The sequence below is a fragment of the Doryrhamphus excisus genome, chromosome 11 (genome assembly GCF_030265055.1).
Source record: "Doryrhamphus excisus isolate RoL2022-K1 chromosome 11, RoL_Dexc_1.0, whole genome shotgun sequence".
NCBI classification, from domain to species: domain Eukaryota; kingdom Metazoa; phylum Chordata; class Actinopteri; order Syngnathiformes; family Syngnathidae; genus Doryrhamphus; species Doryrhamphus excisus.
This window is the reverse complement of record NC_080476.1, coordinates 7,336,405-7,357,750: the sequence shown is the minus strand read 5'-3', so window position 1 is coordinate 7,357,750 and position 21,346 is coordinate 7,336,405. Positions and strand designations below refer to the sequence as shown.

Below are 21,346 nucleotides of genomic sequence, written 5' to 3'. Positions count from 1 at the left end.
ACAAAACAGTAGATCTAGTAGTATCGCTATAGGATTCATATGAGCATGATGAGATCAATTTTTTCCAGTTCTCTTATGTTTATTTTCACAAATGTGGGTGTGTTTTTTGTTGTTGTTCATAATCTTCACTTAAAATTTTTGTCCAGTGTTTTATTCTGATTAGAATCAAAATCAACAAATTAAATGCAAAAATCTGAAAATCATTCAATGACCTTGAACGTTTTAAAGTAACGACTATTGGTCTCAATATAAACATCAGTAATACTGACCCTATATCTTGTAGTAGATAAAAGTTGAAATTAAATTCTTTTGAAGTAACTGGCAGGCCGGATTCAAACATCGACGGGCCGGACATGGGCCCCAGGGCCGTAGTTTGCCTATTGCTGGTTTCAGGGATTAAAAGATGTTGATTAACGGTCGTGTCCACTGACCACTAGGTGTCACTATTAAACGGACCAGACTTGATCGCTTCAACAACAATTACTACAAGTTTGAATGACATACACAATAATAATAATCAATATAATCTTAAAAATATTGTGGGCGTATGGCTAAAATTCAACACTGAATCACCAATGTCACTTCCTGTCCACATGTCCGGAAGTTAACTCTACTGAGTAGTAGTCAATGAACAATGTTGACATCCATATTGTTGATATAGATATCAGTGCATAATAATGAGACATATTTCAGTAACGCTATCAGACGTCTGAAAACCCATCACTAGAAAACAAACCATTATTTTTAACAGCTGCTATTTTTTATCAGCATAATATAGCTATACATTATTTCTTAATGTGGTCTAATAATGAGGGTATACATACATGAGGAATTCCATAATTTGTTAGTGTGTTTTGTCCACCAACTCTTCAGCTTTTGTGTTTTTTAAAGTGCAGTGTAAATGGGAGGAAGGCGAGGAATAAAGCGAACTGAAATAGCCGCCTCATTAATATAGAGAAGCCCTCAATGGTCGTCACTGAACCGCCGCAGTCGTCTGGTGTGTTTATCCTGCTATGCGTTAGCATGTGGTTGTCATAGTTATCGTCGCTGCCAGAATGGTGAAGCAGTAACATTAAACACATTGTAAGTTACACTTTTAGGTAAAAAGTGGTATTTTTGCTGTGCGTGCATGCATTGCGATTTTAAAGCCGTCTATCGATGTTTGCTAGGCGTTGCTAAAAAGCACTGCACATACTGATGTGTTTGCTGGATACTGCTCTTTGGGGTTTCTTTTTTAGTGACCGACATTTTGTTAGCGGTGAGTTATCTTTGTAGCACGAGTGTTTTATTTTTTACGTCCCTGTCGAGCTAAGCTAACTGTTATTGTTAGCTTAGAGTGACGCTAGCGAAGTGAAGCGTCGAGAAGGAGGCAGGCCCTTTCAATTGTTTGTGCTAAAAGTGGAGTTTGTTTGTTAACATTTCACCTTGAATGTTCGTAAATATTTAGTGTTTGAAACCAGCAAAGGTTTGCGGTATCCATATTTTGGGGGAACGATTATAGAGTGCTGTAATGTGTTTGTTTCCCCCACACACTGTAATTTAGAACACTTGGGTCTCGCATATCAAATATGACAAGTGTAGTGGTGGAGTCTGTTCGTGGTCTTGTCATTCCTGTCGTGTAATGGGTGGTTTACAAAAGGAGAGCCAATGATTACATGAAAAGGTGCAGGGAAGGACAAAGGACGTGGATTCAGGTGAAGGAAGCATGGAAAGATAGATAGTGGCAGCCTAGCTAGGTGGAAGCATTCAGGCTAGGATGCACAGGCAAGAGGGTATGGAAACTAACAGGATTGGGAGTCATTTGAATCCCAAATTGGTGCAACAGTTCATGGGAAAGGCTGTAACATGTGGGATTACATGCAATTAGGTTAATAAACAGAGGATCACACTTTCATTGCCTATTGATGATGCTGAGTGTTTTCTATTATTGCAGTTCAAGAATGGCTGACAGGAAGGGAAGCACTGTCACCCCAGTCAAAACACTGACAAGGAAGGAAAAAGAAGTCCTCAAGAAAAAGGTAACAATATTGTAGTCCTGTAAAATGCCATTTCAAGTTGTTGTCAGTATCTGCATCCATAGATTGTATTTATATTCCAGGAGCAAGAAAAGGCAGCAGTTGTCTTTGAAGAATTTTTAGCGTCTTTTGAGCCCAACCAGAAAAGTGGAGTGAAAACCTTTGTTCGTGGAGGCATTGTGAATGCAACAAAAGGTCAGGCGCTAACACTTTGAAACCTGCATAAAAAAAGCAAAACATGGTAACTATATAAAATATGACATAAAATCCATTCATTCATTGCTGTGTGACTAGGTGTCTGTAACTAACCTCCGTGTGTCAGCAGTCGACGTAGCCTGCAGAGCCACACATGGCTTCTCACACTGAATCAGTCGCGGCTCTGAAGCATTCCGCAAGATTGAAATCCCTCTTGTAGGCTCACACTAGCTCCGTGCGGTGCAGCTCTGACTCTGGCGGCCGTACGGCACAACGGAAAGAATCCGTTAGGGTTCAAATTTTTTTTTCCAGATGCCGGAGCAGAGCTCGCCGCTGCGTCTACTGGAGTCGGTGAGTGGAACTTTGCGGTAAGCTGGACTGGATCGGAACCGGAGCCGCAGCGGATTCAGTGTGAGCCTGGGGTCAACGTTTACAGAAAGCATGGAACATTCTGGAAAAAAACGAAACTTGCAGAAAATATTTAAGGCTTGGGAAGAAAATAACAGATCATGTCAGACAAGAAGAGTGCATGCCTCACTGGATGAACAAAACATGAAGTGTTTCTCTCAGGACTGCAATCTATATGCGGTGGCAATTTACTTATTTATATGTCTATTTATATTTACTGGCCGAAAAATAAACCTTTATTTATTGAGGGAGAAAAAAAATTCAAACCTTGTGTGGAAAAAGTGATTGCCCCTAAAACCTAATAACTGCAATCAAACAATAACTTGCAATGAGTCTCTTACAGTGCTGTAGAGAATTTAGCCCACTCATCTTTGCCGCATTGGAGAGTTTTCCAGAATGAAGCATCCCAATAGGATTCAGGTCAGGACTTTGACTAGGCAACTACAAAGTCTTCATGTTGTTTTTCTTCAGCCATTCAGAGGTGGACTTGCTGGTGTGTTTTAGATCATTGTCCTGCTGCAGTACCCAAGCTGGTTTCTGTTTGAGGTCACAAAGAGGAGACCGGAAATTCTCCTTTCAGGATTTTTTGATAGACAGCAGAATGCATGGTTCCATTTATCACAGCAAGTATTCCAGGTACTAAAGCAGCAAACCAGTCCCAGACCATCACACTACCACCACCATATTTGACTGTTGGTATGATGTTCTTTATCTGAAATACAGCTTTACTTTTAAATCACATATATGGCACACACACCTCTTGAAAAAGTCCAACTTTCATCACGTCAGACCACAAAGTATTTGGGGATCAAGATGTTTTCTCCCAAAATTGAGACAAGCCTTAATGTTCTTTTTGTTCAGCAGTGGTTTTCATCTTGGAACTCTGCCATGCAGGCCGTTTTTGCCCAGTGTCTTTCCTATGGCGGAGTCATGAACACTGACCTGAAGTGAGGCCTTTAGTTCTTTGGATGTTGTTGTGGGGTCTTTTGTGACCTCTTGCATTCACTTTGCTGGTTCACTTGAGTCGCAAAGCTTTAAAAAAAAAAGGCTTTAATAACCTTTTCCAGACTGATCGATCTCAATTAATTATGTTTTACCATGTGGGCAATCACTTTTTCACACAGGGCTCTGTAGGTTTGTTTTTTTTGTTTTTTCTCCCTTAATAATAAAAAGTTTCCTTTTAAAAACTGCATTTTGTGTTCAGTTGTGTTGTCATTGTCTAATATTTAAACTTGTTTTATCTGAAACACTTTTTCAAATCAGTGTGTCTATACATACATACATACAGTACATGCAGTATATTTGTTATAGCTAACGACTTATTGTCGTCCTGACGGAGTTTTACGTGTGCAATCAAAAAGATTGGCCGTATTAAATTTCTCCGGTTCTGTGCCACCACCGGAAACTTGTGCATGCCAAGTTTTGCACTCTGTTGCAACGACTTTTCACACTTTAATTAAAAATACTGCTACACGGACAACGCCACTCCTATTTGCTACTGTTCACAGCACATGCTGCTGTTGTCATCACGTGTGCTCTATTCAGCCGCTGCTGGATTGTAGTGCTGGAGTGGAGTTTGCAATCAACTGCTTGTATCGAAGTTCCAATATTGGAGATTTTAGATGCAGGCTGGTGATCAGATATTTCTTTAGTTTTTTCGCTGATCACGGCCCAATGTCCCAATATTGCGGATATCCCAAATTACTCCAAATTACCTTTTTTTTCATGTAAAAAACAAAACTGAGCTACCCATTTTAGATGGTGTTGGGTCAGCACTTGCTTGTTCAGAACAGCGGTACGTGTTTTTATGTCCGATTTACCTTAGATTTATTGTTAGATTTCTTGAAAAAGAGTCTCTACAGGGGTCTGATTACTTGCTAATTATAGCGACAAAGTCATGAAGTTTGCAATCCCTCCTACGCCGTGCTTCTCTTCTCTTTGGTAGAACAGGTGCCTTAGAATGGGTTTATGAGCGGGGGTGAACGGCAAATATATTTGTGGCGAGCTGCCAGGTTTATTATTACTGTAAAATGTCTCCCGCAGCTTCCCCCAATAGCCCTGAACTCTCTGAACATGACATAACAATTCTTTTCCTCCAGAAGAGGAAGCAGCAGAAGTCACAAAAAGTAAACTTTATCGACCTGCCACAAAGTTTGTCCCACCTCCTGAAGATGTCTCACCATCGTCTGCAGACAGCAAAAAATCTGTAAGTGTGGATTCAAACATGTGCCACCCCCCACCCCTTGATTTTATTTTAAATGTGCACGTATCACAGGCGGCTTCTGTGATTCACAGGCTTTTAAAAGGAAGGCAGAGGAAAAGAAGAAGAGTAACCTGGAGCTCTTCAAAGAGGAACTGAAGCTGTGAGTCTACACACGTTCCTCACATGGTTTCACTTCAATCCTTGACTTTGTTGTTTACAATACTTCTCATATTGGGCAATGTAGAATACAGGAGGAGCGTGAGGAAAGACACAAAAGGAAGCAAAATGAACCTGGTGGTGGTGGAGGATATGGAGTTGTGGACTCACCCTTATTAGGACGACCAAGTAAGAGGCCTATTGTACACCATATGGACACGTGTTAGGACATTAGACATCAAGGAAGTGTAAATGGAAGAACACATGGAATTGGTTCCTTCAAGCAGTCCAGTCATTTATTTCATTTTAAATGTGTCTCAATACATTTATCCATATTATTTTAGCTTGCATTGCCCCCATTCTGTTTTATAGCGTTTTACGACGACCCAACAGTGCCAACCACTACTAACCTTTACATCAGCTGCATCAGTCCAAAGGTAGGTCACACAGTTGACTTTGATTGAACAATTTTGCAGCACACATGCATTCTGAATGTTGTTTTTTTCCAGATGAACGAGGAGATCCTTTGCAAAGAGTTTGGTAAGTATGGTCCGCTGGCCAGTGTGAAGATAATGTGGCCACGCACAGACGAGGAGCGCTGCAGGACTTCCAACAGAGCCTTTGTGGCTTTCATGACACGGAAAGACGCAGAGAGAGCTTTGGCAGCACTTGATGGTATCTTCTCATTTCCTCCAGTCCTTTCACGGTCCACATGGTGATGTCCTATACTGATGGGTTAATTTGGGCTTGTAGGGAAAGTGATTATGGGGTTTGAAATGAAGCTAGGATGGGGCAAACCAGCTAGAATTCCACCTCAGCCTCTCTACACACCGTCGGGGGTGAGGGCCGCACCACCACCCCAGTCTGGTCTACCTTTTAACGCCCAGCCAAGGGGTCGCTTCCGAAATGATTTCACCAAACCACTGGCCATGTCCAAAGTAGATCTTGAAAAGGTAACATCTTGCTTTTTGGGCTTTTTGCATTGGCAAATTTACTATTAAGTGCAAAATAAAAATGGTAAAATGTTGATTGGTGTTAGAATTCCTATAGCTTCATGCTGTAGAGGCAGAACTTTGTGGCATTTCGCTGTGGACAGTTGTGCCTGCAGCACCATATTACATAGTCAAAGGGGAAGATGAAGTGCATATTTATGATAATAGAACCACCTTCAGTGTTCCTTTTATTGTAATATCATGAAGTTATCATCTGTGTTACTCCCGTCCACGCCACAATTTCTCTACCTATGAAAGTTGTCATACTGTTCTTTTGCTGTTTGTATCCTACAGTGTTTAATCTGTACAAATACTCACATTTGATATATTTTCACTATTTGGTTTGACTTCACAAACAGACTCTGTCCGAAGCCCGAGTCAAAGTGGTCATCCCGACTGAAAGGTACACACACTCCTCCTATGACCGAGCAGCTGTTACAGTATACAATATAAAAACATATATTTATGATACTGCATGTTACATCTTATATGCATGTTAAAACAGTGAGTTTAGTTTATTCTACTATTTAACAATACACTCACCATATTTTTTATTCATCTTCTCCCACAAATCCATCAAGGTCCTCATCTTCTGTATCTGAATTGAACATACCAGGTTCCCTCTCATCCTCACGAGATGGAATTTAATAGCACCATGTCACCTTTATCAAATTACTGGTCCCATGGTGGTTTATTTAGCAGCACAATAATGAAAAAAAAATGCTCGGAGCATTGTCTGGGCACTTGGTTTTGCGAAATAATACATTACAGGGTATATTGACTTAGAGGTATATAGACTTAGGTATATTGAGGTTGACTGCAATTCCGTCATCCATTGTTTATTGTGGTTAATTAGTTCCAAACTGATGTTTTTTCCATGAAGTAGGATTCAATAATAATATATGAAATATTTTCATAGTTACGGCATAGAAAACCTGTTTATCACCTTCTAAATATGTTTTTTTTACCATTAATAGACATGAAATAACACCCCTATAGCCACAGTTACACTTTTATTACCCAATATAGTGGATATTCTAATAGAAAATAAGACACAAATTCAGCATTGACAGTGTACTTACTGGTGGCTATTGTCTCTTCGTTGTAACGTTACTGACACCTAGAGACAAGTGTAGAATACTCCTCTACTGCTGCTGTTAATTGGGTTTCTAAGATAGTTGCATTGATGTTTCCATCACAAGGCAGTGTCATTGTAATTTGCATTAATTAAACATTAAAACCAAGATATTTGAGACACCGCAAAACCACCACGGCTTAGCAGGCAATAGATTATATTATAGCCATAAATCAAAGTAAGGGCAGTTTCACGCTAGTGCTGCATGTCATCTCCATAAAAATGTCTCGATAAGATAGTCAAGATTGGTATCCCAATACTTTTGTCCATATATTTTTAATGAAGGGATTATTTTGACACATAAGATGTATAATAAAGTGTTCCAATTTTATTTAGTGTGCTGCAGAGGGCAGTGACTCTGCACGTTTTATGAAAGGGTGCGTCCTTTTAGACAGGCAAATATTTACATTCCTCATTTTCAGACAGTAAATGCTTTGGCAAGGACTGATGCCGTGAGAGCAAGGAGCCGGTCTGCAGTTTGCACGGGTCACTAGCGCAGTGTAAAGACGTATTAAGAGATCTCCCCCTCAACCAAACACTGTAACTGAGACAGAGAGAACATTGAGGCTTTGACATAAATAAATCCTCATCTGATGGTCTCAATTTTCCCCCACAGAAATGTATTGGTCCTCATCCATCGAATGATAGAGTTTGTGGTGCGTGAAGGTCCTATGTTTGAAGCTGTAATAATGAACAAAGAAAAAAGCAACCCGGATTACAGGTACAAATCACTATTAGTATGTTTTATGTGCCATGGATCTACCCTGAAAGGTACTTAACTTTGGTTTGCTTTTGTCTCAGGTTCCTTTTCGACAATAAGAGTCAAAATCATGTTTACTATCGCTGGAAGCTATTTTCCATCCTCCAGGTGTGTATGGAACAGTTTATACCGCTTAATAGTTATTGTGGTTATAGTTTGTTTGTATTGGATGCAATGACGGAGCCAGAAATGTTTAATTAGGGTGGAGTTATTCACCCATTATTCACATAGTGATGGCAATTAGTTGATACCTTAATTGTCTATATGGCCAGTGGGGTGGCCGGAAAGTGACCAGGGGTGGCCACGCCTACCACTGGCCACCATGCAGCTACGCCGCAGTTTTTGGAGCTGAGAAGTGTGCCAAGGAGATGTTTTCAATGCATAGTTATTGACAGCTCCTCTACAAAATAGGCAGCTCTCTTTTATGTTATGTGCTGCAGTGAAATGCGTCCAAGCAGAAACGGTGGTTTGGCTTAACTAATGGTCTGCACCACAGAGCAGCGTTGTCAAAATCCCCCAGCCGTGTGGGGTGGCCACTGAGGTGGCCAGAGAGTGACTCAGGGTGACCATGGCCACCCCACCACTAATTGGATAGTGCTTATTCTACTGTGAAAGGTTCAGTTACTGCCTCTATTAGATGAAATGTTGAGTCTGATATAGCCATACATGTGTATGGTCTACAAGCACATAGAGTAACCACTGTGGTGGCTATTCAATCCTAGGTCAAAAAACATTAGTAGCTGAGGTTGTAGGCAACCTTCTGATATTTTATTTTCATCAACGCCACAAGATGGCAGTAGCTGCATTTACAGTATCATGATTGGTCAGCATGCAGCAGCTTTAACTAGCTCTGCCTGTGCTTTAAAATGTTAGCTGCTACTCAACTGTGGGTGTGAAACTCATGGCTATGAGACTTGCTGTACTGTTGCTTACAGTGACCTCATCAGCCATGTTAAATAATTCATCTGAGCCCCCAGCCTTCCCTATTTACAAAATGCATGTCTTACGAAAAGCAAGTCAAAACTCTGCTTAAAAGGTAGCAGACTGTAGGAAAGGTCAGAGAAGAACATTGATGTAAAATTCATATACAGTAAAGCGCCCTCTTTCCTTTTTTTGAAAACTGGCTTGTATTTTAGTATTTGGCAACCGTGTAGCACTTTGACATGGCTAATACTACTACTACTAAGCATTTGCTGAAAATGTGCCCCCTTGCGTACAATGGGTCCCCATGGATCTAACATTGGTTCATAGTTCTATGCACTCCAAATAAACGGTTATAAATACAGAATACGAAATAACACACACTCCAATTATCACCTGCATCTAATTCTATACATACAGTACAGCGTATGGAAGATTCTTTTTACGTTTAAAATGAAAGTGTTGTGTTTTGGTGAGGGTATTTATTTGACCTTGACTTCTTCAGGGAGAGTCTCTGACCAAGTGGAGGACCTCTGATTTCCGTATGTTCCGTGGAGGCTCCCTGTGGAGGCCGCCTGTCCTGAATAGCTACATGCACAGGGACGAGGAGGAGGAGGCCACGGCTCCCGAGGAGGAGGTGAAGAAAGGCCACCTCAGAGCCGAGTGAGTATGCCAAGCAGCAAACTGACATACTGTTAACATTCAGGCTTGTGTATGTAAACTTCTGTTGAATAAACCTTCAGGCACAAGCAGCAGCTGGAGACTCTGCTCCAGGAGCTCACTCCCAGCAGAGGAGACGTCGCCGATGCTATGCTCTTCTGTCTGGAGCGGGCCGACGCAGCGGAGGAAGTAGTGACACACATCACTGAATCATTCTCCTTGCCCCAGATGTCTCTCCAGAAGAAGGTGCGCATTCCTGCATGAATGCTATGTTTGTGTTTGCGGCATCATTTTCCTTAACTGCGTTGTGCCTCAGCAGATCGCAAGGCTGTATCTCGTATCGGACATTTTGTACAACTCCTGTGCCAAAGTCGCTGGGGCATCGTATTATCGTAAACAGTAAGACTCCGTCTTTTCATCTTGTTGTTATTTTCCATCTGTAATTTGTTTCTGCCCATTTATTTTTAGTTTTGAATCAAAGCTAGCACGGATATTTGGGGAGCTTCATGAAGCGTACAAAAACATACAAGCCAGGCTGCAAGCTGAACAGTTTAAGGTAACCATGTCTCACACAGATGATGTTTTATCAAAAGAATACAAATAAAATATGACATTATTATTCTTTGTATAGCAAAAGGTGACGAGTTGTTGTCGAGCTTGGGAGGACTGGGCCATATACCCTCAGCCTTATCTTATCCACCTCCAAAACATCTTCCTGGGGTTTGCCAAAGTTGGAGAGGTGTCAAATGAGGTGGCAGAGGTGACCACAAAATGTCCTTTCTACAATCCACAACAGATGTGTCCATACGATCCAAAAGTATTTACTCTTCTTGTAGGAAGCTTCCTTGGACGTTGACGGTGCACCCCTGGACAGCACTCTAATAGATGGGCTACCTTTGCGCAAAGGGCAAGCCGATGACCTTGACGGCTGCCCCATGGGCTGGGACCCTCTAGATGGAGTGCCTGTTGATGACATAGATGGCGTTCCTTTGGGAAGTGGCGTCGATGACATTGATGGAATGCCATGTGAGCCAAGCCGGGCTGTTATGTATGCATGGTGTGGTGTGTGGCGCCAGTGTCCTGACCTAGCTCCCTTTTGTTCTCAGTGGATGACAGCAAAGTGCCTCTCTCCAGAGCGCCTTTGTCCAAGTGGGAGAAGACAGCCGATGATGGGACTTTTTCTCAAGGTAACACGGGTCACAATGTCGTCAAGTGTTTTCAAACACCTACCTCCCTCCTTTGTCTTTCAGGCTTGCCTGAGTCCAAGTGGAGTGCCGCGTCTAGCAGGGACGACGACGTGAATGTCAGGTAAGTTACTGTCGTTGTTTCGCTGCATCTTCAGTCAGTCCGCACATCTGAAAAACCTTGCTTGCCTTTTCTCTCAAGTGTCAACTCATTGGATGGAGACAACTCAGACAGTGACAGCAGTGATGACTCCAGCAGTTCCCCCAAATTTGACAGTGCACATTTCCAACGCTCACTGAGGGGTCTTCAGATGTCTGAGAGCAAAAGAAAAAGACTGAGAGAGCTGGAAGTAAGTCTATATAAGCCGGATATTCACGTTTTAAATCCCCTAGGTTTACAGCTTTAATGGGGTTAAACACAAACACTGACAGGTGGGCAGCATAGCAGGGCCATGGCTGTATGACTGTAATACTCCATGCCAGTTCGCATTTTGGAAAATAAATCAGAACCCATAATTATCCAATGTATTGATAATGCCCATTTACGGCTAGCCATATAGAGACAGACGATAGCGAGACAGACGTTTCACGGCAATTGTTAAATGATAATTTATGTCCACCATAAAATGACAATTATCCATTTTTGCTTAATAACCAGCATGAAAGCAGGAAACAGAATATTCGACATATGCACTATGAACCATTAATAGTGAGCATTGTCTTTAAAAAGGGGGTCATTTTGATACCCCCCCTTGTATTGGGACCATATTGGAATGTGAAAATTGAAGTACATCTTCAACGTCAGCCCTGGACTGACACGCTTTAACTGAACCTGTTTGAACTCAGTTGAAGGTTATGAAGGTCCAAGATGAGTTGGAAAGTGGCAAGAGGGAGAGGAAACCTGGAATGAGCATCCAACAGCATGTGGAGCAATATCGGAATAAACTTCTACAGAAGGTATTTGGATCATGTTGAGATGCAAAAAAAGCAATGGCCATTCTGTGTAAGATAAATATTTATTTAATGACAAATTTTGCATTGGCCACACTGACAAGTGCGTGTATAAGTACAATTAGGAGCACAGAAAAACAGTGTAGCTTGGTGTGATTTTATATATACGTATATATATGTAGAGAAATATAAAAGGAACATACTGGTCCCACAGAACCAACTTGGCTGAGTTTGTATACCTTTTTGGACTCTTACCGTCTCCTGTAGGAGTTTGAAACAGATGATGACGCAAAGCCAGAGAGATCATCATCCAAATCTAAAGAGAGATCAACGGAGGACCGAAAGGACAAAAAGAAGAGCAAAAGAAGCGAAGATGGAGACAGACAACGGAGTCGAGATTCTGACAAGCACACCCAGAAATCCAATAGCATCCCTCCTTTAAAGCAAGTGCTATGATATGGCTGGAGTGTGCAAAGAATGTATTAATCTTAAAGTTACTTCTACCCCCACCCAGGTGTCCCAGACAGTCCAAACGATCCCGATCTCCATCTCCAGACTGGAGGGGACGGCGGTCCAGGTCACCGTCTCCACATCGCTCCCATAAGAAGACAAAGAAGAGTAAACATTGACTCGGGACTTCAGGCCTGCGACAGCCAGCAGGTGTCCACCACTTCCACAGTGCTCCGTTGTCTTGGTCCCAAACAAATATCCCACGCAAGAATTCTGCTCTCTTTTGTATCATATTTGGACACTAATTCTATTTTTGTTTTATGTTTGTTTACAAAATAACTTTATGTGCAATGATGAGACATTAAATCACTCAGTGATTATATGCATCTGTAAGTTCTTCCCAGGAGGTGCTAGGGCCAGGTATCAACACCGCTTAAAAATACTAACAAGCATTTTTATTGAGGACATCAATAGAGCATTAAGTTGCTTACAAAAAGCATTAATGTGCAATGTTACATTGTAAATCTACAGTATTTTCAATATAGTGAAATGTATCAAATGTAGAGCCAGTAGTGTTTCTGAAAAGTATATTTTAAAGATAACCGGCCCCGTTTAACAATAATAAACATGTACAGATTTCCTGTAACGACAGCAGAGGAAATGTTGAGAGGCTTAAACACTTACAAAAAGCGATATAGATATTTTTTTTAGGCACAAATAGTTGATCGGTGACTCAACATTTGTACAATCACCATAACTTCAAGACACATTGAAACGTGTGACTTAGGAGATGGTGTCTTGCAAGAGTTAAAAATGATCTGCATGGATCACCATACAGTTGTCAGTGAACACCACCTGGACACATTGTTTCTGCTTTAACCACAATTTGCACTACAATGGCAATTACAGCGTTTTATAAATGCAACACTACTCACAGTTGCTTGGTATTTAAGATGAAATGAACTGCGACCCCCCACCCCCCTTCACATTTCTCGTTTTACGATGCACCTGGGTGAGAGAAGGTGGTCACCTGACAGGTCCAAAGAAATGTTTAGTATTTCTTCACATTGATGAACACTTTGATGGCTCCAGTGAAGTCGGCAGATAGCAGAACCTCAGTGTGATCTGTTTTAAGGGCACCTGGAACACAACTTTCCTTAGCATCCAAACATTAGTGTTGTTCCCATTATGGCGCAAACATACCTGAGGGAATCATTTCAGACTCTGTGGAGTCCAGGCTCTTGCACTCTGCTTCTGGTTTTTCTGCACCACTCTCTTGTGGGACGATGAGACCGGGGTGAGGTGCAAAAATGGCTGATGTGACCACAGCGTTGTGTGCTGCCAGAAAAGAAATACAAATGTGCATGATAAGCAAGTGCTGGCATTAAAATGCTGTTGTTTCACTAATGAAACATAACACAGTTACCTTTAATCCCTTCCCAGAAGTCATTGCGGTCCCGCCGTACAGATGTGAACTTACTCAGGTCATGGTAAGTGCTCCAGATGTACACGTATTTATCCTCTGAGCCGCTGACGATAAAAGAGTAGTCGTGGCTGCGGGACGGCAGTTGCATTAGGAAGCCATTTGGGTGGCGTGTAAAAGACAAAACGAGTGTAGAGGCTGTGTGGTCACTAAAAGCTTTTAAGAGTCAAGGGTCCCTTGCCAACACTTAAGGCGACAAACATGCTTGACAAGCTTTATTGGTTAGCTGCAACTGTTTCTCCTCACCTGAAGCTGGCTTTGATCTGACTGCTGCTGTTGACGTAACCCTTGTACTTCATGGATAGAGACAAGTCCCGCAAGTCGTAAAGGCGGATACGGGAATCATTTGAGGTCACCAAAATCTATGAAAGTAAAATACAAAATGGACTATTAAGTGATGTTCTAACAGTAGTGTGTGTCCCTTGAGCCTGTTTGAGCACCCGGGCATCAGAAAAATGTATCATCTCCCTCACTTGTTTCCTCTACTTTTGAGAGAAGTTACCAACAGTAACTTTTGAAGTACCAGGTTTTCATGACAAACGTTCTTCCTTGTGGAGATGATACCACCTGTGACGCCCCATGTACTGTATGTAAATATATAAAGTGCATAATAGCGCATCATGGAGACACACTGTCGGGTAGAGAGGTGTGGAGATTAGCATTAAAACTATAGACACAAAAAACTGGAAGGCAGGAAGACGTGCACATTCTGGAAGATCTAGAAAGCTTTGTTTGCGGGTTATTGTATGTAGCTGTTCCATAGGAGTCCACAACTCAAAACTGACGTTAATGGGTCCCTTTCCAAGGCTATAAATTCAATCTGGAAGGCTACGTTTTGGCCTACACACTTCAAATACACTATTGCAAGACCTCTAAGCACAATATGAGAATTTGACATGTCATGTTACACCCAGCTTGTATAGTTAGGGTACCTTATTCTCTCCAGGTAAAGGTTCAATACCGGTGATTTTGCGTCCGACTTTATTCCTGCCTCTGGTGGATCTGACGTGTATTTGGGTGTGATATTTCAAACGCTGCAGAATAGACAAAGAGCATGTTTCTTTTCATGACGTTTCCGAGGTAACCAGAATGTGCTAAACAGAAACACTGGAGTACCTCTGTGTCATAGAAGATGCATCTTCCGTCATAGGTTCCGATGACTGCATACTTCCCATTTTGACAGAAGTTGGCAGCAGTGATGAGGCGAGTTTGACCATCCACCTCATTCCACAGCGCCACCTTTTTGTCTGGAATGTTCCAAAGCCGCAGCTTTCCATCCAGTGAGCCACTTAAAAAGTATCTGTCGTCCTGGGAGGTGAAAAAAAATACAGTTAATATTGTGTGAATTGTGTGAATTTGTTGCTTTGTTGTTATCTTACTCTGGGATGGAATGTGATCGCTGTGACAAAATCGATGTGCTGAAAGCAACAGAGACACTCTCTCCTGGATATGTGCCATAATCTGACCGTTTTATCCATGGACGACGACAGCAGAAAGAAGTTCTAGAATGACACAGCAATTACACGGTGTGACAGGCATTTAAAAAAGGATGATAAAAAAAAGGCTGAGGGGATGTCACCTTTGACCAGGACAAATCCAATAGATCAGCCGTGTGGCCTTTGTACTTGCAGAAGGGGACTTGACGAAAAGGAGCATTCCTGTCTTCAGTGTCTGGGTCCTCTGGAGCACAACATGCCTAAAACACAAACATGTCATCAGTCTGGGAAAGCGCCTAAATGCCTCATCAGCTCACAATGCTTAGAAGAAGGAAGGAGGGTGACAGAGCTGTTCATCATTCTCAATGTGTTCTATAAACAAATAATATAAAAATAAAAATACACATAATTAACATGAATAAAAGATTCCCTGGCCAGAATCTGTCTATAGTGTCCCAACTTTAAAACAGCTATTATCCATTCTTCACAGAAACTGAGTTAGCAAAACGTGGATGCTTCGTTTTAAACAAAAAAAAAAAAGAAATCGTATGAATAGCGAGATTTCACTGTGAATACAAATCCACTAACCCCAGGATCAGTGTCAGATTTGGAGGAGCATAAGCTTTCCTGAGATGGAGAAGGTGACACCCGACCTGAGGAGACAAGCACAAACCGTCAGATCTAAAACAATTTCGATTCAACTCATCATCAGAGTGGCTGACAGATAGATACCTTCGGTGTTGTATTTCAACCTCATGTTATTGAAATAGTCAAAGGCAGTCTTTAAGACCCAGATGCGAACCACGTTGTCTTGGCCAGCCGTTGCTAGAAGCCGACCACAGTGAGAGAACTTCATTGTCCACACGGCCCCCTGAGCACAAGACAAAACACTGTTGTTATCGTAGTAGTTTCATTTCAAGAGAGAGGATGGTAAGTTGAAATTGTCCTACCATGTGCTCTCCACTCAAATCCTGCACAACCTTGATTTGATCAAAGTCAAAAGGACCCTTAAAACTGTGAGCTGCCTTAAACTTGGCAGGCCTGGTGTAAGGCATCCCCTCGTCATCACTGGAGGATGGATCATCCTGATCTGTGTGGAAAACTGAAATGGCCACATTATGACAATTCATGTTCAGTGAATGATTGATCGGTGCATTACTGTCTTTTACCTTCATCACGAACACTTTTTACTTTGTTTACTGCCTTCTCTCCATATTCCTCAGCAAGATGCTTGGCCTTTTTCACAGACTTGCCCAGGAATTTCTTTAACTGAGTTCTGTCAGGACAAATCAACATAAACAATGACTCATGTGCTGAAACAGGCAAAGGAAAATAAAATGCAGATCCTTACGTTCTCTGTTTCAGTTTTCCACCATCTGTGTCTGCCAGCGGAGCCTGCGACTTGTCATCATCATCTGACTGAGCTGCATCATTCCTACAAAGGAACAGGATCAACTTCCCTTTAAAACACTTTTAGAACCGTTTTTCAAAGGATTCTTATTAGAGTGCTTTGACTGAAACCCAAGTGTTATTTTGGTGGTTAGCATGAGCATAGCATTTTTAGGTGTTGAACCTCAAAATCATACGTATTGAGCGTATCTGAATTACTGTGCGGAGGTCTGGGGTAACAAGAACACCTTACAAAAGTTATGTACACTAAAAAAAAGGCCATTGATGATGATTTTTATGTACTATGAGGTGCGGTTAAAAGCTGGAGTTCCAAAATCTGTAAAAATGTTGCTCTGCTTTGGTAACAGGGACACGGGGACATAATACCGACACTGGCAGCAATAAACTAATCAAAGAACAATACGTAATACATACAGTATGTACGTTGGCAGTGATAAACCAATCAGAGAACAAGGTGTAGTATGTACAGTACGTATGCTTAACGTTCGCTACGCCTCCGGGGCTGCAAAACAACATTGTGCCCATCTCTCCGCTACTGTTAAAAAGCAAGCGAAGCAAATAAATTCGGAGCGTGCCATCATTCCAGGAGGATTAACAAGAACTCCAGCCTCATCTTGATCTACTTACGTGATATATTCCTTGGTTCTCCTCATGATGTGCAAAGTGAGGGGGTTGATACCAGCAGGAAGCTTCTCCTCTGCCTGTATAAGTGGGATCTCTTCTCCAGTGTCCAGGTTCTTGATCATCACGCTGGCCAGGATTTCCTGTTTTAAGGAGTTTCTTTGGTTTAAGTTGTAAATTCATTTTTTATTATTTTTGGATCATTTTCAACTATAATCATGGTCTATAAAATGTGTTTTGTGTTAACATTTTTGGGTGTGTGGAACAGATTAATTGTGTTCACATTATTGTGTATAGGAATATTTGCTTTGGTTAAGAGTCCGTTTTGGTTTGAGTCGGACCTTCTGGAACAGATTAATGACGTTAACCAAGGCAACACTTTGCATGTTGGCAGGTGTGAATATAATATAAATAAAGTCCATAAAGACCAACACCTATATGTGCCCTGTGATTGGCTGGCGACCAGTCCAGGGTGTACCCCGACTCTCGCCCAAAGACAGATGGGATAGGCTCCAGCACCCCCTGCGACCCTTGTGAGGAAAAGCGGTAGAAAATGAATGAAAGACAAATACACTTACTTCATCAGTGAGCTCTCTACCCGAGTTGGAGCGTGGCCGCTGGGGGCCTGGAGCTTGTCCTTCACCCTGAGATGATACGTCTTCACCCTCATTCTCCTAAAACACACAGATAAAACATATATGTCAAATACACATCAATCATGTTTGTGATGATTAGCACCAAAGCCCGACTGACCTGAGCGGTCACCACCTTGTCCCCACTGGTGGCACTGGCTAGATCCAAGGAGTGCTGCAGCTCTCTGGTCAGACTCCTCACAGTGCTACTTGGAGACATCAGACCAGATGGTTCCAGAGGGTCGCCGCTAACTGGACTCACTCCAGATACTGTAAGAAACAAAAGGATTTAGTCAATGCCTGCATAAAGCATTTCATGTTCAATCACTGCTATAAGCACTTGAGATAATTATTATTACATGTATAGAATATAAACTGACAAAGGATCATGAAAATATTACCCTACTTCTGTTCATGCATAGTGGCCATAAAAGACTGTCTGTGTATGATTAACCTGCAACACTGCAGGTTGTCACTCATTTACTCACGAACTTTAAGTCAACAATCCCTGTACTAGAATTTCGCAATCAAACATGTAACATATGACAGACAAAAAGTATTGAGAATCACACGTCTTATAGTTATTACAATAATCAGCCAGGCCACTGCATTTTTGTTTCGTGTTGCTTTTATGCCATGCATTAGTAGATTTGAGTATTGTTTACCTTCAAGCCCACTGGGTCTGAGACACTCCTGAGATTTCTTGGAAGGGAGACCCTGCCAAGATGGCGGTGGTGGTCTGGGTGGAGGACCTCCACTGGGAGGCGGTGGTCTTGAGGGTGGAGGCTTCTTGGTGCTGGCTACAATGTCTGGTTCTACCGTGAACTGCCGTGGTGGTTTAGTAGGCCCAGATGTGTCTAAAGAGTCTATTGGCCTGTCTGTGAACGCAACCTGCTCTAAAATGTCAGCAGGCCTCTGCTCCTGCTCCCCTTCTGCAAGTGCAAGGGCCCCATCTGGCTGAATCTGTCCTATTGTGCTGGTGATGTCCGGGGGTTGAACACCTTCTTGTGTTCCAACTGAAGGTCCTGGAAGGTCAGAGGGATCGGGGGCAGATAAAGAACAAACTCCATTTGACGCCGCACATTCCGGTTGCTCGTCAGCTGCTGGTCTCTCAATCGGATGAGATTCATCAGCAGACGGCGCCACAGGAATTTCCTGAGCATTGTCACTCTCGTCCTTTGACTCGGCTTCCACAGTCATGTCAACATGGAGTTGTTCCAATAGCTCAGCAACAGCAGCAGAACCATTTTCTTTTTGACTCTCCTCAATGATGCTATCAATAATCTATGATAGAGACACAATTACAGTAAAGCCTAAGAAGAAAAACTCAAAAATAAAAGTGACAATGTAGAAAACAACACCTGTAGGGAATCATCTTGAGCCACAACAGCAGCAGCAGCCCCTTCACAACACATGTCATCAGATCTCCGGGAGAGCTGTTCATGACAATGAAAACGGTTAAAGATGTGGTCGGGTTCATTTTAGCTTTGACTTAATGAGAGCCAATATATGGACATATTTAAACACTAAAAGTACCTCCAATTAATGAATTTGTTTACGAGAGTCTGCTAAAGTCACTGGGTGCATGGTCAAAAAACATTGGCATTAACAGTCGTGGCTGTAGGCGAGTGCAATGATATAATATGTTATGTACAGTGCCAATAAAACAAACCTCAACGGACGCCTCCACATACGTATGCACGTGTATGTAAACATACCTTTGGGGAAGGAATGGCAAACTTGGCAGGGGACCTACAAGGCATATACACAGGTAAACAAATATTATATATATGAAAAAAAGGTGTCCAAACACTGGTACAGCCACATTTACAAAGAGTTAGCCTTTAATCGACAATATTCCTATTCTTTTTTTGAACGTGTTGTATTTTGCAGATGTAAACATGTGATGTACTTTCATGTAATTTTGTTCTATATAAACTAACCTATTGCCAGTGGCAATATCGTGTCTGTCTAAATATAGATCAAATAGATTTACAGTATGAATGAAAATTAACTGTATGACAACAGCCCTATTTTTTCAGATTTCAAATACAAATAGTACACCATTACCAAGTAGCAGTGGTTCAAAACGTTTCAATTAAAAAATTGTAACATATTGTGTTTAATGGGATAATACATGGTAGACAACAACTCCTCCGCAGTCAATATAGTCCAGAGATCAGGTGACTTGTGACTTGCTCAAGTACCTTACCTTAGAACATGGACAAAACACAATAAAAATAACAGGACGGGGCTGTTTTAACTACTTATGCGTAATTAGGTATACATAGAAAACATGTGTCCTTACACTTTAGGAGACGGGCTGAAATGTACGTCCTCTGGAGCATCGTAGAACTCCTCCGTGTCACTTGTGTCTGACGCCATGCTAACATTAATTTAGCTCTCGAGTTAGCCTTGCCCACTTTACATAAAGGCCTATATTACAAACGAGTTAAGCGCGCTGACACATTTGTATTTTGCTCCTTTTCGACCTTATGGGTGTTATGAAAAGGGCTTGGTCGGCTTTCCTGTCAACGTCACATCATTACGATAGCTATACTGTGCTGACTAGCTAACCAAATACATTGCGACTACAATTCTAGCTACCTGAGCACCACTAAGAGAGTGGCCTCTGTCACTTAATGTTGTGCAGTGCAGGGCAAAGCACCGTCCATGAATGCAACAGCGAAAAACGGCTCCCTAATAACAGTACACGTCAACTGGCAAGCTGCTCGGAGACAGTGAACAACCGTATAAACAAACCATAATCTTTAAAAAAAATGTCAGCCACTACCCAGAGGGCGGGGCAGAGGCCCAAAGTGCTTCTTCTTCTTTGGTTTTATCGGAGGGTTGCTAGTGCATATCGCCACCTATATAGGAGCCGTATTTGCCAACTTGGGAAATTTTGTCGCTAAATCTGGCGAGTTTAAAACTCTCTTGGCGTCATATTTTCTCAAAAGTGACTATCTTTAAACCTAGTGACTTTTTTGGCATCGCTTTGGATTGTTCTGGTATTTTGAGACTTAAAAGTGAAAGCATTTGTTGTCCTGCAGTTTCTGTCCTCACTGAGTAGCCACACTGCCCCAAAGCATAAGCAAAATGCCATTCTGGACTTTTTTAGAAAATAATCTGAGAGAAAACATCACCGACAGAAGGGATTTTAAACCTTGAAATAATGGTTGATAAGGTTTATACATTTCATCAGAAAGTATGATTGGAAGCAATTATCCTATAACAACAGGCCCTTTTTATTGACAGAGCTAGTTGATAAACTGGGTTGGTTTGTTAGTTTTATTTTTGTTCTTCATTCTCCATTGTTGAAGATGTTTCCTGTAGTCTGACTAAACAAACAGGTGGGGGAAAGCAGAACAACATCACATCCTTAGGAAACTGTGTTCGGCCTCCCTACTAATCAACTTCTAATCACTGACTGTATATTATAGGTTCTGGTAGTTTGGTGTGTTTGTACTTATATGTATGCTATCTATGATGTTGAATGTAGAGCTTTTCACTGTTTCCGTTATGATAACAATAACATATTTTATTCAACTCTATCTTGAAGAGAATGGTAGTGATTCAGAGCAAGCACTCAGAGATCTGTCATTTTTGGCATACTATGACCACGGTGAACAATAGTGTCACAAGATCCACAAAATAGCATTAAGATTATTTCAATAGAACATTTATTATTTAGGGTATTTCATACAAAAGTAAATAACCAAAGTGTGATCAGA

General features: G+C 41.6%; 2 protein-coding genes across 6 annotated transcripts; one reads left to right on the top strand and one right to left on the bottom strand.

Moving 5' to 3' along the window:
• Positions 1-925: 925 nt before the first annotated feature.
• Positions 926-12,412, top strand: zgc:163098 (uncharacterized protein LOC100037380 homolog). 5 transcript variants are annotated; one of them, XM_058087459.1, is made up of 24 exons: positions 926-1,083; positions 1,934-2,018; positions 2,099-2,210; positions 4,721-4,824; positions 4,914-4,981; positions 5,066-5,166; positions 5,350-5,414; positions 5,487-5,652; positions 5,731-5,930; positions 6,329-6,372; positions 7,721-7,825; positions 7,906-7,972; positions 9,291-9,448; positions 9,529-9,691; positions 9,765-9,844; positions 9,914-10,001; positions 10,077-10,205; positions 10,282-10,471; positions 10,552-10,632; positions 10,696-10,753; positions 10,832-10,979; positions 11,476-11,586; positions 11,848-12,023; positions 12,095-12,412. In XM_058087459.1, the coding sequence occupies exons 2-24, from the start codon at positions 1,941-1,943 to the stop codon at positions 12,207-12,209; spliced, it is 2,607 nt and encodes an 868-aa protein (XP_057943442.1). In that variant the 5' UTR covers positions 926-1,083; positions 1,934-1,940; the 3' UTR covers positions 12,210-12,412. The 5 variants fall into 5 exon arrangements, with proteins under 5 accessions (XP_057943442.1, XP_057943438.1, XP_057943440.1 ...); XM_058087455.1 differs by having other exon boundaries at positions 4,718-4,824; XM_058087457.1 differs by having other exon boundaries at positions 935-997; positions 4,718-4,824.
• Positions 12,413-12,463: 51 nt separating this feature from the next.
• On the bottom strand, positions 12,464-20,410 carry wdr44 (WD repeat domain 44). The gene is made up of 20 exons (XM_058087453.1): positions 19,921-20,410; positions 19,331-19,364; positions 18,974-19,048; positions 18,278-18,896; positions 17,734-17,882; positions 17,559-17,654; positions 16,987-17,123; positions 16,301-16,384; positions 16,119-16,225; positions 15,900-16,051; positions 15,682-15,820; positions 15,538-15,602; positions 15,093-15,209; positions 14,893-15,015; positions 14,630-14,821; positions 14,446-14,547; positions 13,760-13,875; positions 13,457-13,584; positions 13,234-13,368; positions 12,464-13,170 (listed from the first exon to the last, which is right to left on the bottom strand). Exons 1-20 carry the CDS (start codon positions 19,995-19,997, stop codon positions 13,082-13,084), a joined length of 2,736 nt encoding a protein of 911 aa, XP_057943436.1. The 5' UTR covers positions 19,998-20,410; the 3' UTR covers positions 12,464-13,081.
• Positions 20,411-21,346: the final 936 nt, after the last annotated feature.

What these genes read in the sequence shown, in the direction of transcription:
- zgc:163098 (XM_058087455.1), top strand. Translation starts at nt 1,941, where the DNA reads ATGGCTGACAGGAAGGGAAGCACTGTCACCCCAGTCAAAACACTGACA. An exon ending in AGCTATTTTCCATCCTCCAG is followed by an intron (nt 7,973 to 9,290) that starts GTGTGTATGGAA and finishes TGACTTCTTCAG; the next exon opens with GGAGAGTCTCTGACCAAGTG. An exon ending in GACGACGACGTGAATGTCAG is followed by an intron (nt 10,754 to 10,831) that starts GTAAGTTACTGT and finishes TTTTCTCTCAAG; the next exon opens with TGTCAACTCATTGGATGGAG.
- wdr44 (XM_058087453.1), bottom strand. Translation starts at nt 19,997, where the DNA reads ATGGCGTCAGACACAAGTGACACGGAGGAGTTCTACGATGCTCCAGAG. An exon ending in CTTTACCTGGAGAGAATAAG is followed by an intron (nt 13,876 to 14,445) that starts GTACCCTAACTA and finishes TTACTTTCATAG; the next exon opens with ATTTTGGTGACCTCAAATGA. An exon ending in CAGATCAAAGCCAGCTTCAG is followed by an intron (nt 13,585 to 13,759) that starts GTGAGGAGAAAC and finishes GCCGTCCCGCAG; the next exon opens with CCACGACTACTCTTTTATCG.